Here is a 21380-nt window from a genome sequence, read left to right as displayed (position 1 = left end):
AACTGAAAAAACTCAGCTCGTATTCTTTTAAAATAAATGTTATACATGTTTACAATAATATAGTATCATTTTTAAATTCTAATTTGGAAGAATAGAGTGACCACCAGCTTATGCTATTGCAAAAGCAAATAGTCTAATCAGTGTTCGTAACCCGAACAGGTCAGTCCCCAGAACCAGCACCCGTTCACGAGTATGACGGATATAAATATACATATAATATATTACATTTCAATCTGTTTATTATAAGAAACAATTTCTACAGAGTTAGACAACCAACCCGCAGGTCCATAGCATCGTTGGAGTTGTGAAACATTGTAATATAATTGGGTCCATTCAGATTTATACAGATCACATCGCTATACTTACTGCAATATGTTGCTATTTAAAATTAATAAAGAATACGTTACTTTAATGCGTATTTAAATCATTAATATTACACGTTTTTTTATGACAAAATAAAGTTGTCGTGAATTTCATTAATTTTATATAAAAAAAAAATGCTGATTAAAAAGGATTATACAGTGAAACCTGGTCAAGTGGGACGGTTGATAATGGAGTGGTGCACCCGCCTGCGCTAACGGTTTACGCTGGCGGGGCACCAGTGGCGAATGATAAGATGATCATGGGGTCAGGTCAGTTAGCCCATCGTGGCAAATTCACCAGGAATTTATCACGATGGCTTCCAGAGGAAACCGTGTGGAGGTCAACCTGACATGGTACATTGCTAGTAATGGGGTCATGACACATTCCCACCTAGTGAGAAACCTATTATTGAGAGTTGCAATGAGGTCCAGCTACTGTTTCATTGAATTACCTCTGTTAATGGGATTTTAACCTGGTTAAATTTAATTCTAAGATTTTTTCGATATTTACCTCTATACTTGGGACTTTGTAGCTTAATTATACAAAATAACCATATAGAGACAAATTAACCATATCTGGTTATATTGTCTCTGTCATACTCCCTTTATAACCAGGTTTTGACACATTTGTTTACAAACGTTTGAATGTCTTTCACACATGCTTTGTTTGTCAAAACTATTTCAAGTTTTTTCATCTTTAATAATTAAATAATATTTATATATTTTGCATGTCTAATGAGGCAAAACATATTGGGACATTATATTACAATAACAACCGATGTAAACCTATGTTTAGTGCAAATAAATTTGATTTGATTTGATTTAAAAATGGAATGACGGTACATCGATTTCTATAGAGGCCCCCCTCTGTAAATGAGACAATTATAATTTTGAACCTGCTTAATTGGGAAACTGGATTCAAAATTCAAATTCAAATTCAAAATATCTTTATTCATGTAGGTCTATTACAGACTCTTATGATATGTCAAATCTACCGTCAGTTCGGAATGATTTCGAGATGAGAAGAACTGACAAGAAACTCAGCTCGTATATATTTTTTTTAATGTTGTACATATTTACAATAATACTATTTCATTTAAATTCAAATTTGGGAGAATAGAGTGACCACCAGCATATGCTATATAAAAAAAATCAAAAAAATCTAATCAGTGTTCGCAACCTGAACAGACCAGTCCTCACAAGCAGCACCCGTTCACGAGTATGACGGATGAGCCAGCCATCATTGCACTCAACCATATTAGAGGGAGCACATCGACCCGGCCCACCACGCCGCCACAAGTTTGAACTTTATAGCGAGTATGACTGTTTCAAGTTACTCCACTACGTCATTTATATTATTTACAGCATAAACTGTACCAATCACAGTTTTCACCCATTACAATATTTAATTTACATTATTTAAATTACAATATGTCATTACTAAATTTAGGATAAGTTTCTTTAGTGTATGGAAACCCTTAATAATTGGTACCTCGAGATGCCAATTGACCAGGTCTCACTGTAATATAGATTCGTGGTGGCACTGTTTTTAATAATTTAATTAGTTTTAGGCTGTTCTGTAACATTATAAAGTATGGTGAACAATGTCAATTTGTAACAAGACATGGTGCATGTTTCCTCTGAACAATTGGTGATATTAAGTTGTATATATATTGATTTAATATTTAAATTATTACTGGCTGTTTATATTAATTTAATTCGTTCGCATAGTGATTAATTGTAATAATTAATAATTCAGTGATAAACCCTGGACAATTAACACGGCGCCATCTAGTCCCACGGTAAGCAGAGCTTGTGTTATGGGTACTAGATAATTGATATAAATACTTAGATTTTTTTTTGTAAATAGACACAAACGATTATACTCACGAATGTTTGAACAATACGAGGAATCGAACCCGCGACCATCGGATGTAAAGCGGTGTGCTAAACCGCTAAACCACCGAGGCCGTCATAAATATGATTAAATATTAATCTAAATAAATCGGATCGAATTCTTCGAGCGCCATAGTAAATAACTTATATATACTTTTTGTATTCTGTTTTTTTTTTAATCTCGGAGACAAATTCGATATCACGGAATGAAAGCTTTAAAACTACTATTTTAAAATAAAAATTTCCGATTAAACAAACCGGTATCACAGTACACCACTACACCGCTATAGGTGGTGATATTATTCGAACATTTGACATTTACACCTGTCAGTTTAGTCTCCGGGATTAAAAAATAGACAGATTTTTTGAGAAGATTCAATAACACTGATGGCTAGAACATTGCCTGTATAGAAGAGACATTTGTCCACCGTTCAATAAGAAATGGACCACAACATTTCGGTTGTGTTTCGTATATCAAACGCAACAAATACAGCATGCGTGTACGGACACGATTACGTATTTTGAATACGCATCTTGCCTCTCGCTCTAATTTGTGGGAGTGAAAAGAGACGGAAGTATTTAATAAGGTGCAGTGGAAACGCGCTTTGTTAGGTCTCTAATTTGTGGGATTGATTTCGTAAAGAGACGGAAGTATGTGATAAGATGCAGTGGAAACGCGCGCTGTTGACTTGACCAATACGGGCACGTGAAGTTGGCAATAATATGTTAATTAGCAAAATATTTAATATTATAATGCTGAAGAGTTTGTTTGTTTGTTTGTACGCGCTAATCTCAGGAACTACTAGTTCAAATTAAAAATGCTCTGTGTTGGATAGTCCATTCCTCGAGGAAGGCTTTAAGCTATATAACATTACGCTACGACCAATAGGAGCGGAGCTGCAATGAAAAATATTGCAATAGGTGGAGAAATAACTTCAGAAAAAAAAATATTATTCAAGTGATATTTATTATACAATATAACATGTAGTTTCAGTTATTATAAGGCTGCGAAACTTGTAATACGGCACATTAGTAACGTGCAGTCGATTTGACAATTCACATACTGTGTATGTACCAACAGCCTTAAAAGTATTAAAAAAAAACTTTACACCGCATACGAAGTTTCATATGTACATGAATTGTCCAAGTCATAGTCATAACCATATTAAATTCATAAAAAGAACTATATTCATAATGACTATATTTTGAATTTTTTGTTCAGCAACCATAATATTAATTTTTAAATACTGAACAGATTCTAATATCCTTAAAAATTACAATGCTTTTACAGCTTGGTAAAGTGGACAGTGTTCCACTATCTTAATACTATACGATGTGCGCTGTAGGATGGTGCGAGTGGCAGTTACTAATTTTACATTTAACAATTGCTACATTTAATTAATGATTTAATATATTACCAATGTGGTACAGCTGAAATACTAAATAATTTGTAAATCGCGGCAACTTTAAGAGCGAAACGAAACGTTAATGAAACTCGCCCGCGCCATGCTACAGCGGATATGGTATAGGACACGTCTCTTGTATTCTCTCGCATGAATCTATTTCTCTTCTTTTATTTTTAATTATATATTTTTTGAAGTCCAGTATTCTTGTATATGTAATCGTGTCCAGCGCTTGTTCGTGTTCCGTACAATTACTTACTTCATGAAGTACAATGTGATATACTTAAGTATTAGTATTAATGTTATTTTTTGTTAATAAGTGCGACGTCCGTATTGGCCGCCGGACTATTTTAATATGTTGTCTCGGATCTGAATACTCAAAAATATATATGTGTAAAGACAAGCGAGTCTTGTCTGCGTGTAAATTCTTTTTCTGTAATATATTGTCATTCTGATTTAGTTTTGATATATTTTTTTATTCACGTACATTAAAGTGGAAACAGTACGTATCTTTTGATATGTTATTGTATATTATAATAGTTATTTATTAATTACTACTCGCACAATTTTGCAAACAATGTTTAGGTCTTATCAAACCTTTTTACGCGACAGAAGTAAGATCTAATATATTTTTGCAAGCATCTTTATAATATGCAGGGTTAGTCATATAGGGTATACAAATACAAACACTTGTGAGAGTAATGCTGAAACTTGATAAATTTGCCCTGAATATAGGGGTCGTGAAACTACAAAATTTCTCCAGAAGAAAGTAGTGAAAATGAAGGTCAAATTATAAAATTTTATTTAAGTATATGATAACCGGGTCTTACCAATTTTATGGTAACTACAGAAGAAAATGGTAAAAATGACCTTAAATCATAAAATTTTATTTATATTCTTAAGTAGGTCAAAACACGAATAAATTTAAAGTAAATAAAGGTATTTACCTCGATCGACGTTTCGACTAGGTTGCACTAACCGTCACTTGACACGAGCTGAGAAATTATTCGTGTTTAGATTCGGTCAACAATATAGGTAATGTTTATTAAACAGGAAGTTCCAAAGAATATATAAAAAACCTGATAGAAACTATACGGTAACCGTACAATTTATATATATTAAAATATTTAGATATGTTCTTTAACAATATATCCTACATTTATGTGGAAAAAATATATCATTGTAGTGATTGCAAAATTGTAAATCGTAAAATGAAATAAATATAAAGCAAAATTAAAAATATATATACAAAAAACATTGGGAAATTGCAGACCTCTGCTTCTCAATGAAAACGGTTCAATATTCTATAATATTGAACCGTTTTCATATAGAAATAGTTTCATATCAAATAGAAATAATCTTTATTCAAATAAACTTAATATAAGCACTTTTGAATAGTCAAGTTTTTTTATTCTACCGCTCATTCGGAATGCAGACTCATCACAAGAAGAATAAGCAAGAAACTTGTGTGCTGCTCTTTTAAATAAATATTGTTTTATTTATATTTACATTAACAACAAGTATTAGGCATGCGACAATCAACATAGAAACCGCTACGCACTTAATCTCTGTTCAATCAGATAACATTGTCAGCGCTATGAATTTGAAGTTAGAAAATTTCTACAAAAACATTATTATCATTTATAAATTCTTCATTTTTATAATAAGCTTTTTTACAAAGAAAATATTTTATAACACATTTGAATTTTTTTTCTGGCAAATTGAGTACAGTTTGTTGTAAAACCTTACGCAATTTCCATAAAACGAATTACTAACATTCGTCAAACGGCACTTGGGTAAAACTAGTTTGTTGACATTACGTAAGCTTTTATAAGTATTCTATTTAGAATTTAGTTTAGTATACTCTCCCGACTGGCCCTGTATATATATGTACATGTAGAATGTACCACAATGTCTGTTTCCACTTTTAGACAAAAGACATAAGTCGCTCGGCCAATATATACAATTGTCGAGTATAAATAAACATAGCGATCTCATTGTTACTTAATTCACGTATTTACTACATAATTATAACGACCAATCCGTATGTATATATACTGGCGCTGCCGCGTGGCGTTCGTTGATACAACCATAGAGTAAATAATATAGTTTATAAAAATTGGTAATGCTTTTATGAGTATTAAATCTTTTATTTAATGGTTCTGAAAAAATATTTGCACAGTTTCATATATAAATTCACAGTTATCAATCTATTGTATTCTCCCGTATCAATCGGTTATCCTTGGTTTGTTTGTATTGTTTCAATTATGTCGAGATTATGGCTGTCCATTAATCACGTGATCTTTTTTTAAGGATTTTGTTAACACCCTCCCCCTTGGTGGTACGTGGTAAGGTTTAAAACTATCCCCCCTCCACCCCCAATCAACATCGCGTGTATTTTTAGTACCTACAAAGAATCTTATAATTTTTAGAATATCTTTAAATACAAGTATACAGTATAATCTTAGTCTGAAATTAAGGCCCATGATGAAAATGTCTAGACAGAAAGGTTGCAGATTGTTTTTGATTGGCATAAAATAAATACACGTGATGTCTTACTCCTCCTTCCTCCCCCCTTGTGATTTCGTCAACCCCCCCCCCCCTTTTCAAGCCTCACGTGGTTAATGGATGGCCCCATAGCACGTAAAGATCAAACCTTCAAAGTGAAATAAAACTATCTTTTTTTTTATTTTGACGGGACTTTTATTGGCAGGTAGCTGATGTAATAAGGAGTAACTTAGGCTACTTCTATTTTAGAAAAATAAAGTTAAATTCCACGCGGACGAAGTCGCGGAAAGGGCTAGTTCGATAAAGTATAAGAATAATTGGTTTTACAGATTTATACCAAAAATATTTTGTGATCCATGCGTAGCTACAACTGCAGAGGTGCATGACTTACCTAGTTTAAGTTTTAAATTTTGTAAATATATTTTAAGTTTTTTTTTTAATCCAAGCTACGGTCACTATTTTAAACTGCTGATAAAATTGTATTATAACAGGGTACATAGAGTTATATTGTATCTTTTACGTTCCCATCTTATCGTGTTTGTTCAAGAATAAACAGTGGATAAGGTATAGTTTCACGAACGTGCGTATTGTTTACTCGTTCTATTGTTATGAATGGCGAACGCGGTATGTTACGTTTCCAAACGAATTTATAATTATGTCAATTTAACTATACATTCAGCAGTTTGAAATATATGTTCTATTAATATACTGAAGCGAAATGACCCCTCGAAGTACTTAAGTTCTCTCGCAGTTCTTTCAACGAACGCCGTGCGAAGCGCCATGTATCGTTGTGAAATACATAATATTATAAGATTAATAATATTGTAAGAGGCCGTTCAAGTATTACGTAAGCACTATGGGGTAGGGGAGGGGGGGGGGGCACACGGGGCCCGTGCCCAGGGCCCCCGTGATCAGGGGGCCACCGAAGGACTGACAATTTTTCTCACACATTTATTCTCAAAACTTTTTTTACTAATCAGTAATTTGAAACCTTTGAAGCTATATGAGCTTTTTTTTTACTTTCCAAAAGGGCCCCGTATTCTTGTGTGCCCAAGGGCCCCAGCCTAGTTTAAGACGGCGGTGGGGAGGGCGGGGGGGGCTATCTTTGCTTATTTTGTATGACAATGGGGGTAGGGGAGTCTAGATGATGATTACGTCATCGATAGTTATTTACTATTTTACACAAATGGTGAGGGTTCACATTGTCTTTGCTAAAATTTAATACATTAATTGAAAAATGTTTACGTAAGCATGGGGGGAGGGGGTAAGAGCTTTGCTTACTTTTGCTGAGAAGGGGAATGGTGGGTGGGGGGGTAAATAATTGCAATAAATCTGCTTCCGTAATACTTGAACGGCCCCTAATAAATTATTTTGGAAAATCTGTAGTACATGCGAACCAAGGTCACAGCTCATTCGGCCGCCACCCTTACATGTTTGGGAGACTTAAAATACAGCAGTATTTTCTTTTATAATCCAATTGTGAGGCGACAAGATCACGTGTCCTGTGATATATTTAGTTAAACTGAGCTGTGAAATGTGGTAATAAAGTTCGTTTTTATCTGTTTTGTATATTTCTGTTGCCTTATTTTGCGTGGCAACTGCAGCAATTGTTCTGTCTGTCTTTATGTAAGGTACAGTGGGGGTGAATATTTATTATGGTAACTGTACACGTTTAGCGAATTCAAAACAAAGCAGCTTTATGGCATATCTTTAAAGGCAAGTGAGAATTATTTATTAAATAATGATTGACGAATTTATGGTTTTATTTTTTTTATCCTGACTACCTAATTGTTGGTTTTTATTAGTGAATTTTTACTAATGTCACAAACTCGAATGTTTTTGATTATGGATGGAACATCCATCCATAATCATCCATGTTAGGCTTTCACGCAAATATTATGTTTTATTTTTTTTTATCCTGACTTGTTGGTTTTTGTTAAATATATAATGTAATCACGCTCTATTACTCAATCTCAATATGACAGATACTGTCAATGTCAGTATAGTCTTGTTTAAAATATGTCAAACGTCACTCTCTCTCTGTTAAGTGTCCTCGTAAATGTATCCCGCACCACTGTGTCTACCAAACCACGACGTTAGCAAAATCACCGACCTCATTTGATGGAAACCATTTAAACTAAAAGAAGAAGAAGTGTATGCCGCGTTTTTTTTTGCTGTCTCCATAATTTGTACATTTAGTATTATAAAAATAATAAAACAATTGCAGTTAAATACAAGTTTATTTTACATTATCCACTGGCAAATGCTCTGCCCAATAGTTTTTATTAGTAAATTTTTACTAATTTCATAAACACGAAAGTTAGTGAGTATGGATGGATGTATGGATGTTATTCTTACAAGAAAAAATATTCAACGGATTTTGATGAAATTATTAATATAGCTTATACATCAGAATAACATACTTATCATTAAACCTTAACAATATTATAAATGTGAAAGTAATATGTTTGTTACGTATGGGACACAGTCACCTAGATACATCAAAATAATAATTGCATTTAATAATGTCTAGTAGGACAAATTCAATATTGTATACTAAGCACTGCCGTGTCTAAACTGTGTCACCCCACCTTACATTTTCCTAGTGTTATTTAGTAAATAAGTAAATAAGATCATTATTTATATGTACATATTGTCAGTATATCATCATCTGTAATATACATCGTCTCGACCAGCAACACAGTATCATTTACCCGCAACATTACGCTTTCACGCAAAAACTACTGAACCGATCATCATGAAGTTTTGTACACATGTTCATGACTTATTAGAATGAACATAGGATACTTATTATTTAAAAAAAATTATAAAAAATATAATATCAACCTTTTGCTATTTCAGCGTTATCTAGCAGGCAGTAATGAAGTTATGCGAGCGAAGCCGCGGGTAAAGGCTATAAATATTACGTGGTTGAAACCTCGGGCACAGCTTGTAATAAAAGAAATAATAAAAACTTTAAAGATATAATTATTGTATCTATAATTACAATCACAATGTCAAAATTATAAAACAACATTAATCAACAAACAAAGATTTTGCATTTCCGCTATGCACAGTAACTTATTCATAAATACCAGTCTACAGTCATTTTAATTACGATTATGTTTTGTCCCATTTTTGCATATGAATAAAATAACTAATAAGAAAAGAACAAAACAAGAGATTTGTAAGACCTTTGACGTTTTTATGAATAAGTGCAAGTGTTACATGTAATTGAATTACATCTTATACATATTAATTATGTAATATTTTGTGGTTTCTTTAATGCTATTTATATTTACAATGCTGTCCACAAACGTATTTATAATTTTAAGAAACATAAAAGCTCTTTTATAATTATTTTAAATTTCGAATGCGTTTCGTATTCTTTTTTTTATGAAAAAAATATTACAGAGACGTGAATTTCATTTATCTCCACAAATTTAAACTATGATTTATATAGTTAATGAATCCGGCTCGAAGGACCATTAACTATGTATAAACGCCATGATGGTAATATTTTTATTCATAAAACCAATGAATGTTGGCGCGCGAGCGACGACAGTGGACGGCTGCGGGGTCTGCGGGCGCCGCGGGGCGTTCGGACGCCGGCAGCCAGCCCGATCTGCCGCGACGCCTCACTCGGCCATTCCGTGCATTGGGTATCGCACGCAATTCTCTTTCTGTAATATATCCCTTATAGTTCCATACTGTTGAACGTATAATGCTGGCCTAATCATAGAATGAATTGTTGGTACATTTTTATAGAATATATCACTTTTATATCTCAGGAATTTTTCTTATCAACATGTAAACTTTATGAAGAAAAGAAGAAGATTTCTTCTGCTTTCTCCTTCTAGACTTTATCATTTTAATATTTAATATACTGCTGATTTCTCTTATTTCCAAAACATATATATTTTTTTTTTACTAGAGCGCAGTGCGACGGCGCTCCTTGGCACTAAAATTGTTAATTCGAAAACATAATCATACAGTCCACAATGTGATATTATTTCCCCATCCCAAGTAGTCACGAAGCACATTCGAAATTTAAAATAAATAAAAACAGTTTTAATGTCTCATACAATAACAATCAAAATATATATTTAAATTACAAGAGTATAAATAATTTACTCTATGTATATTGTGGCTTTAATGAGTTTCCACTTTACAGTCATTCAGTGGCAACTATTTCGAGTTCTAGAAACTGTTGTCGTTGAAATTGTGGGTTATAGTGCGTATATTGTCTCTGGTCGGATTATGTTAGACTAGACTCACATTATTAGGTTCAGCCCGGACGAACCGTGCCATCGTCGCTGAGGTGGGTAAATCAATTCTCCACAGTGGCTATTTAATTGGCTCATTTCCAAACAACTCCATTCACTGATCGAACGGCGATCTCGGCACGGATCGTCCGATTCCCACCGGGAATGTGCAGACAGCCTTAAAATGCTGTGGGTACAGTCGAATTTATATTAGTAGACAAGATTTTTTTTCAGGCTATTCTAATGCTGGTGGCCGCAGCTGGCCTTTACAGCTTCACCGGACGATAGGGGGCGAGTGCAGATGGCACTCCAAACCGAAGGACTTATGGAGTACCTGAAGGCCAACTACCGCCTGACAGATACGTCTTTAGTCCGAGGGCACCGCTAGGGGTTCGAACCTCGGCTCAGGCCGTCGTAATATTGATCCCCGTTTGAATTGGACGGGGGTCGATCGAAGGGGTAGACAAGAATGATAAGTGACTTGTTGCTTTCAAATATATCTCACGGTTAACGCTATAAAATCATTGTGTATAATAAAAATAAAACTATATTTAATAATTTTGTATTCGTTAATTATTAATAACCATTCTTGCCGATCTATATAAAGCAAGACTACTAACAAGGAAAAAAACTTAAAATTACATCAAAACCAGTATAGTAAGTAATTATTGTGTATATTAAAATTTGTCTATATATTTTTTTGTTCTTACGATTTATATAAAGCAAACTGTACATACAGTGGACCCACGGTAATCCGGCCCCCCTTGTAATCCGACATTGTCTATTATTTGTTATTGAATATTACTTTGACAATATACTTCAGAGTGCATATACATACATACATATATAACATAGAATCTTATCACTGGATCTGTAATTTGTCGGATTACAAGATACTCTTTTGTAAAAAATTCCGGACTATAAGCAGGGGACCCTTAAGCAGCACTCTATAATCCGACAAATACGATGGTCCGACACTGCCCTGCAAAACGTTTGTCGGATAACCGGGGGTCCACTGTATATGTATATATAATATAAAGAATCATCATTGGATCTATAATTTGTCGGATTACAAGGTACTCTTTTGTAAAAAAATTCGGACTATAAGGGGTCTTAGGCAGTACTCTATAATCCGACAAATTCGATAGTCCGACACTGCCCTGCAAAATGATTGTCGGACTACCGGGGGTCCACTGTATATAAAAAGGCAAAAAAAGTCACAAAACCAGCATTCCAGGTACCTATTTGTACTAAACAACCGCGATTACTTTATTACTGTGCTTTGACTAGACGTTACGTATTGTGCTTCTCTAAATGCTACAGGGATATTTGTAAAAAAAAATACTCAAAATGATTCTCAAAAGGTACCGAGAACAACCTCGACTAGAGATTCCACGAAACTGAAATCGCACAGCTGTAGGACAACGCTACGTCAAGGAAACTGCGATTTAATTAATATTACACTATACTAGCTGACCCCTCAAGCTTTGTTTTGCCATATAAATTGAAGTCGCTATGAAAAAATAGGGGTTAGTCATCAAAGGGTGAAATTTATTTTATATACCACATTATAATAAAATAATAAAAAATGACCAATAAATAAAAAAGTTTTAGGGATGGAAAACCCTTATTACTTGGGGGTATGAAAAATAGATAGTAGCCGATTCTCCGACCTACTGAATATGCATATAAAATTTCATAAAAATCGGTCAAGCCGTTTGGGAGGAGTATGGTAACTAATATTGTGACACGAGAATTTTATATATAAGATAATATATGTAATACCAAACATGATTTTTACCACATTTGTATTAATGGTAGGTTATAACTAATATATATATATCTATACATACATATAAATAAAATTGATGTGTCTGTTTGTAATATTGAAATAACCGTTTTTTACTACATGCATATGAATATAAATACGGTATATACATCAAAATATTTTTTTTACAATTTTTGTCTGTCTGTCTGTTGCGGCTAATCTCTGAAATGGCTGCACCGATTTTGACGGGACTTTTTTTTTGCAGATAGCTGATGTAATCAGGAGAAACTTACGCTACTTTTATTTTAGAAAAATAAAGTTAATTTCACTCCACTTCGTCCACGTGGACGAAGTCGCGGAAAACAGCTAGTATATATATATAGTACTTCTATATATTAATTTTAGGTACAGTTGTTCGTGAAATTCCGTGGTAAAACTTATGATACAGACTAAAAAGGTGACATCTATTTACACAATGTTTCTAGTAAATAAATAAATTTAATTAAATTTCTGAATTACTAACCCTCTTAATTATAAAGTGATCATCTATGATATTGTGATCTTATCAGATTCTATACGCTTCGCTTAAATAGCAACAGGCAATATAAGATAGGTGGCCAGATACGTAAAACACTGGCTACAGTACTACACATTTTTAATAAAAAAGCCAGACACGTGACAAGATATATGCAAAATGCTACGGTCTACAGTTTTAATTAAAATCGGGCCTAATATCGAGCTTCTCGAACAAATACTCCAATAGACTACTGCTATTGAGTAAAAACAACATATGCATGATGACTAGGGCCCTCACAGGACACTGCAAAATTAAACAAGCATATGGCTAAACTAGGCCTATGCACGACAAGTATCTGCAGATTCTGCCAAACTGAAGAGGAAACGCCGCTTCACATCCTATGTGGTTGTAGCCCACTCATGCATAAACGAACTTTGGAAAGTTTACACTCTTTCCCGAGGAGATAAAAACCATCGCTCCTAAGAATATCCTTCAATTCTTGTCCCTGACGGGTCTAGGTAGCGAACTTTGAAAAGGGCGAGCACAATAGATCTATGTAGGTCGCAGTGCTACAGGTGCTACACATCTGACAATAGCCCAAACAACACAATAAAAATAAATGTACCTAATTAAAATAATAATAACACTGCCACTGCAATTAACCATAGATGTATAGTGGTTTAGCATTACTAGATCGTCTTCCGGTGATAACGGGGTCAATTCTCAACTTTCTTTAAGCTTAGTTTTACATGTTTCATGCGTGATATATTCGACATATTAAGCTATATTTGTAGAGAGCCTCAAAATGGCAAGTTGTTTAAATTATTTCTTTTAGTCCGTATTTATGTATAGATCTATACATATAAGTAAAATTGGAGGGTCTGTTTGTATGAATTAAAAAATGACAGTCAAAAACTTTTAATAAATTATTCATAAATCCACCAAATTACTAAATCGCTGTAAATTACGCACAATTTCGAATACATCTGTGGACTTACCGACTTATGTTGAGCACAAATTAATAGGTAGATTCGTGTAGAGAATTAAAAACAAATAGACATTAAAATTAAATCACAAATAAAATTATCTAACAATTTGTTAATAAAATTATATTATAAACCAAATGTCGCCCCAAGCGTAACCCTATAAGTTATATTTGTTAGTCGATTCTAATACCCATTAGAATGTAGTACCTTTAAACGGTCTATACACAACACGACAATTAGAGATAATATTGGATCAGTGGAGTTGGTGTTAAAATCACCCAACGACCACACTATAAGTCACAATAAGTGTGCAAAAATAATTAAAAAAAAATCAGTTGCCATTTTGATACACACGAGACGATTCAAATTCAAAAATCATTTATGACATTTTAGCTGCTTATGAATGTATTTTTTTTTATATTATACATTTTCCCTATCGTCCAGTTCAGTATACAGATTCAATTGAGAAGAACTGGCAAGAAACTCAATAGAATTTCTTTTTTTTTTAAAGCTAGGTTAGTCAAGGCAGCTCAGCACTGGTCCGATATCGTCCCTGTTTTTGGAGTCGTGTGTAGGCCATTTTTTAAATATATTTCTAATTAGGTATCAGAATCAAATTACTTATGTCAAAGATATAAAATATTACAAATTATAGTGTCAACCAGTAGCATAACTGTACCATTTGAGACCCGTGGTTTTGCCTGATGCCTGCAATCTTAAAAGGCTTGTCATATCAAAATAATAATATATTCAATTATTCTACTTGCGGGTAGAGCACCCGTGGTTTCAGAGGCTGCTTATATACTGTGAAACTATGGTTATTTTGCTTGCTCTGTCACTATTTTGTTACGCTACTGGTAGTAATTTTTTTTTAATTATATACTTCTATATTTCATAAGAAAATGTATATATATTACAATGACATTATTTTATTTATTCATAAAAAAGTGAAAAATTTTGGAGTATTATAATTTTGTCTCCATTTTGAGAAAACAGCTTCGAAGAATATGGAAGATATTATACATAAGTGTAGTCACATACACTCGGTTCGTCGTCAGGTTTGTCAGTTACATATATAAAAAAGCAATCAACGTTTTCGGCAACCTGACGTCCCGTCAGTTTGTTCGGAGGCAATGGTCAATGCAACGAACGTTTCGGCAACCTGACGCCTAATCAATCGTGTGTAATTACCAAGATGAAATCATCTACTCATGACAGTATCTACTAATATATAGTATTTAAATTATAATTAACCGAAGTAGGTGTTATTTTGCGGAAGTTCATTTCACTACTTGATGTATTTATACTATTTATACAATCAGCATGTGTGAGATCACAAATATTCGGTGTTGAAACTTGTTTACCGTTACTTCTATAGCTTCCAAGTTATATCCGAACTCCATTCAACGCCTGATGATGCCACGTTCAGAGGCGAAACACGTGTCGCGATATGGGTGTAGACTCAATAACGGTCGGAATTTGATCGCCACTAAAGAAGGTCATAACGGTAGTCAAGTTTCCACACCGAATATTTGTGGTCTCACACATACTTATTGTAGTGGAATTAAACAAAATAATATAATTCCATAAAGTAGTATTTAAACTGACTACCGTTTAGGTGATTATAGTATTGAGGATATGTATAATATATAAACTTTTACAGTATTTTAGAAAATATGATAATATTTTGTAAGTACAATAAGTTTGTAATTATCATTCTTAAATATATAAGAATTTCTATACAGTAATCTACAAATACAAATAGTTGCCTATTCAGATGCCTTGCGAGAATATATATAGTTAGTATGTACATAAACGTTATCTACTCACGTAGATGTTTGATACTTAAATCAACATGACGTATACCTGTATCTAAATATATAAATAAGAATTGAGTAAATATTCGTTCATACTGAAGCCATACTAAGATACGAGATCCAGACGTCTTATCTTCTTATGAACGAAATGTGTAACATTGAGGATACACTGTCAGTCATCATTTTGAGAGATATGCATGCACGTACCTCCAATATTTGTAGGCCATGTGGCCAGGCCAGTCCCTAGGCAATACGATCAAAGTACTAGTACATATTAACACTACTCAGTTTTACACATTTCGTTCTACGGAAAACGAGTTATGCATAGAAACGTGTATAGAGCACGATTCAAGAAAACAAGACGTTGTAATTTCTTACTTTCTGGAATGTTCTATAGGGTCCACCATAATGAATGAGCGACACATATAGTGGATGTCAGTACGGCTCCATTATAAAATTAATTCTTTTTTGTTTGTTAACAGAATAATTGTTCTACATAATGGAACAGTTATTCTACTAAATATTTCGTATAACATAATGCCGTGAATGATGTGATGTACGTCAGTCAAACTCATGCAGCATGATAGTGATGGTACCATATCACATAGTTAACAATCAACTGCATAAACTTAAAAACAGTACAATGGAAAATCGACTTTAAAGTTAAGTACTTAAAGTAGATATCCCAAGTACATTAAGTGTGTATATGTTACTTTATTTTTTTGGTTGCACTTCTTCATCTTTGGGGTTTTTCTCGTCGTCTTTGAATAGTAATGGCGTCATGCCCAGGAAACAGCCGAGCGTGATCCCGATTACACGGCCCTGCAGTTCATGACAAAAAAAAATTGTTAACATTTACCCAGCTGTATAATTTATAAACGAGTTTGTTAGGGAAATTACTCTCTGCTACCAAAATGTTAGGGAATTTACTATGTATATATATAGGGTAAAATATGTGTGGAAACGTCTGTCTCGTACCTGTATGGTTCTGCGGATTTCTTGGGCTTCAGGGTCTTGAAGATATCTTCGCTAGCTTTCCAGTTTCACAGTAGGTTTAACACAGTTCTAATTTATTTTAATTCATAACAAATGCGCGCGCGTCATGGCCACTGTACGGTCAGTTCAGTACTAGGTAAGGGAGGGGAAGGGAACCGCGGGAACACAAACTAACGGACTCTAATATAATAATCTGTGCTTACGATGATACAGGGTAGATTTTGAACAGAGTTCTTTAACATATTGGTAACTTTGTTCTAGTAACTGATGAGAATAACGCTCCATTTTGTAGCGTTAAAATTACTACATGTACGGAAACAACCATAATGTGTTGTTTAATTCAAAGACAGTAATGGAAACTAGTGTATGTAAATAAATTTTAAAATAATGTTGTTGAAAAATATTACAAAACAATAAAACTATGTCTCTAAAAAAAAGTAAAATGCTACAAATCTAATAAGAGCTACCCCATTACAGCTAACAACATTATTTGAAATTTTGTGATTTACACCTATCAAATTAGTCTCTGAGATTAAAAACAGATAGGAAGGAGATGTGGAAAAAGGTACATAGGTACTAGCTGTCCCGGCAAACGTTGTTTTGCAATATGAATTAAAATCGCTATTAAAAAATAGGGGTTGATGATTGAAAGATGAAAATTGGATGTATTTTTTAATGCCACATAATAAAAAATAAAAATAAAAAAAAAAACCGAAAAAAGAAAATCTATCTTTGGGGTAGAGCCTTAGCACTTAAAAATTAGTAATAAACCTCAGACCTCCTGAATACACATATAAAATATCATCAAAATAGCTAAGCTGTTTCGGAGGAGTATAAACACGAAACTGTGACACGAGAATGTTATATATAAGATAGAGTAAAAATTAACAGTAACTGACCATGTTGGCGAACCGCCTGCTGACGGGCATGTCGAGCTGTATGGGCGAGAGCGCGGGCGCTCCCAGCCCGAGCAGCGCCGCGCCGCGCTCTACGTAGTATGACGACCCGATGCCTATGACGTCACTGAACGTGTTTCCCAGCGCTGCCGCCGCCATCGTCGATAACGTTATGTACGCACTCATGCTGCTCTCAATAAAATGGTATGTGTGGGTGTATAAGTTTGTTATTTTATATAGAAGCTTTGCTGCTCTCAATACTGTCGCCCTGGAATAGTTGATTTTATGTAGAAATTGAGGTCAATATTTATGCCCAATTTACACTCAGCCCGAGTGGTCAGGGATGGGAGCAGCGCGAGAGTGTAAACACGAGTGGAAACACTTCCCTTGACATTAGCGCTGCCACTCGCGCTGCCCGGCGCTCCCTCGATTGTCGGTTTTTCGTGTGCGAGTCAAAGGACTGTGTGGGCGTTATAAGGACGGGGAGTGGTGTAAAATGCGGTTTGAATTTTCAATTGAATAGTAATAGGCTGTACGGTGACGCAACGTACAGTGCGCGTAGCAGTTTCTATGTTGATTATCGCATGCCGCTTACTTGTTATTGTGTAATTATTTATATAAAAAAGCATCTATTCAAAAGAGCAATATACAAGTTTCTTGCTCATTCTTCTTGTGATAAATCTATATTCCGAATGAGTGGTAGAATCAAAAATATGACTATTCAAAAGTGCTTGTATTGAGTTTATTTGAATAAAGATTATTTCTATTTCTTAATAATATATTTTATTGTACCATTATTATTAAGGATACAATCGCGGCCTCGGTGGTCTAGCGGTTTAGCACACCGCCTTACCTCCGACGATCGCGGGTTCGATTCCTCGCACGGCACAAACATTTGTATTCCTGAGTATGATTGTTTGTATCGGTCTGGGTATTTTCTATGTATAATATGTATTTACGAAAAAAAATGTATCTATGTATTTATATCAGTATTTAGTACCCATAACACAAGCTTTAGCTAGCTTAATTTGGGTCTAGATGGCGCTGTGTAAATTGTCCTGAGATTATTATTATAATAGAATTATTTTCAAATACAATTGAAATATACAGTAAATATTTAATTAAATGCCTAAAACAAGTAAATAGTTTTTAAATGCTTCTGAAGCTAGTTCAAATACTATTAGCCATGTCAATAAATAATGTTCACTTACCGCAATTATCATAATGAAGTTGTCTAAAAATCCAAACCCAATGAAAGGAATTGAATTCGCTAGTGACACTGAAACCAAGGATTATGTATATATATCCAGTAGAGATGAAACGGATAGCAGATACCGGATATTCGGCTAACCATGTGGCCGAATATCCGGATATCATATTACAGTTATTTACTCTGGTTTTCCTTCAAAACGCATAAATCTTTCGCCTTTTTTTACTATTGTGTTAAATGTTTATTTTTATTGTTAAATGATACTAAGACTAACTAAATAAAGCAAATTACTTAAAAAAATATGTTTTTTACGTTTTTTTATTTAAATTGTTGGGATGCCTATACAGAAATATGACTGAAATATCAAAATTATTTGATCCGCTAATTTGGGTAGTGTCTAGAGTTTATAAAGCAAATATGGAGAAATTGGATGACATTCTATATAGTAGTTATCCATTATTCGGCCGGATAGTAGATAGTGCCGGATAGGCCGGATATCGGATAGTTACCGGATATCCATTTCATCTCTAATATACAGTGTCTAAATAAGGATGTTTTAGTATATAACATAGCAATAGTATATAAGACATGACAATCCCAATGTGACAATGAGAACATCTCGCCAACATCACCAAATACAGACTTAAAATATTAAACTATCATATACCAGTCATGAACTATTATAAGTTTATAATGCATAGACACCACTAGCATGTCGGTTATGTCATCACCTCCAAACTAGTATATCATTAACCTATAGTCTGTTTTTTTTAATTCCAGAGACTAAACTAACATGTATAAATGTTAAACTTTCAAATAATGTTACCACCCATAGCAGGGTAGTGGTGTACCTGAGATACCGATTTTTTAAATCGGAAACTTTTATTTTAACATATTAGTTTTCAGATTTATTTGAATAAAGATTATTTCTATTTCTTAATAATATATTTTATTGTACCATTATTATTAAGGATAATAAGCTTTAAATGACTTTTCCACAACAGAATTTTTATGAATTATAATAATGTACATATACTAGTGTTTCCATTACTGTTGTCGTATTATATAGCACAAAAATACATTTTTGTCGTTTCTGTATAAATAGTAATTTTTACTGTATTAAGCTACAAACTAATATTTTTTTCCTTACAAACAGCTAAATATTTTAAACAGATGTTTGTTTTATGATATACAACACAATAAAATGTTATTTGTTTTATAAAAAAGACAGTTAGAGTTTAATTGAGTTAACCATATATTTATTAATACCTATACTTTATTAATTTTGTGTTAATGCATTTTAAATCCACGCATATTAACCTATAAAAATGAGTAATTAATATTAATTGCTGATAGTGCCCCGACTCTATTTAAAAAATTCAAAAACCTAGCAACATTGGTAATGTCAAATTTGTCTCCGGAGATTAAAGAACAGACTATACTTAAATTACAAGCATATCTATAAAATTTCATAGCAATACTATAATAATAAATGCACTATCTAAATTCAAATATAATTACAACTATTAACTACTAAACTTCTCTGTTGAACATTTTGAATACTTACAATGAAATAATTCCCTAGTTGTAGGTGGTGGAACTGTTGCAGCTGAAAATAATAAAGTGAAAAAGATTTCAGTTATAAGGTCATCTTGCTGTATTTATATGTATATGTTTAGTTACTAATTAATTATACCTGTCTTCTATCATTGTATAAAACATATCCTATCTAATAATACAATGAATTATGAATGTCACATACTTGCCATCCGAATATGTATGAATTATGAATGTCAAATACTTGCCATTTGAATATGTAGTCAATTATTGCCATATATGGGTTAAATATTAAATGGTTTACAAAAATACACTCTTATAATAAAATCTGAGATTAATACTTACTTTATTTAGCATATTTGTACTGTATAATCATAAAATGTTAACACTATTGTAGGTTTTAAATATATATTATGTACCTACCATATTTCTTCTTCAGCCAGTCCTCTGGAACTGGACAATACGTCCCTGTAGGGTCCACATCACCTAGTGTGGGAACTTTACTTGGCCTTCCAAATTTGCTTCTCCATCTCTGACCAGCTAATTTGTCTAAAATTTTAGTACCAGAAATAATTTTTCTTTCTTTCTAAATGATAACTGTTACAATTATATAAATATAGAAATTTAATTCAAAAAGTATATGAAACCTTCAAATTCCTCCTTGATTTTGTTGGACTCGTATTCCTGTAGGGCATTCAATAATAATTTTCTTTCCTCGTCATTCAAGTGTAGGACTAATTCATTGGCGTGTAACTTAGTAAGTGGACCCGTTCGTTGACTTGGTTCCTCGAAATCCTTTGAAGTTGGTCCTAAACCTAAATTGCGAATTTTCACAGCTACAGGACATAAAATCTTCAATTTAGAAAATACTTGTGATGCACTATGTCTCACTTGTACTACACACGTATTTTTACTATAGCACGACGGAACATTAATTAACGGAGAGCAACAAAATGTCCTTATAAATTGTATTCCCTTCATAATTTATTTCAAATTACGTGAATATAAAAAAAATAACACAATATTCGAATTGAGTCATGAACTTTTGACTTTTTGATTTGACGTTCAACGTTCCTTTACCTCTTAGTATTTCGAAAATTATGTCGTTTTTATATAATCAGAGCGATGTATTCTGCATATAATGGGTTTTATTTAGCAATTAACTGTCACTGTCGAATTTTGTTGTGGTTTGGACATTA

The 21380-nt window shown here is 33.3% G+C and overlaps 1 protein-coding gene across 1 annotated transcript; it reads right to left on the bottom strand.

Annotated features, from left to right (window-relative positions):
• Positions 1 to 15639: 15639 nt before the first annotated feature.
• LOC131854124 (transmembrane protein 65) lies at positions 15640 to 21231 on the bottom strand. The gene is made up of 7 exons (XM_059205255.1): positions 20829 to 21231; positions 20605 to 20730; positions 20192 to 20233; positions 18626 to 18693; positions 17659 to 17682; positions 17418 to 17606; positions 15640 to 16344 (listed from the first exon to the last, which is right to left on the bottom strand). The coding sequence occupies exons 1-7, from the start codon at positions 21160 to 21162 to the stop codon at positions 16237 to 16239; spliced, it is 891 nt and encodes a 296-aa protein (XP_059061238.1). The 5' UTR covers positions 21163 to 21231; the 3' UTR covers positions 15640 to 16236.
• Between the last annotated feature and the right edge of the window lie 149 nt (positions 21232 to 21380).

Source organism: Achroia grisella, unplaced genomic scaffold (genome assembly GCF_030625045.1).
Source record: "Achroia grisella isolate CSIRO2021 unplaced genomic scaffold, CSIRO_AGI_Agris_v1 utg970, whole genome shotgun sequence".
In the NCBI taxonomy this organism is placed as follows: Eukaryota; Metazoa; Arthropoda; class Insecta; order Lepidoptera; family Pyralidae; genus Achroia; species Achroia grisella.
This window is presented reverse-complemented; position numbering and strand designations above follow the sequence as displayed.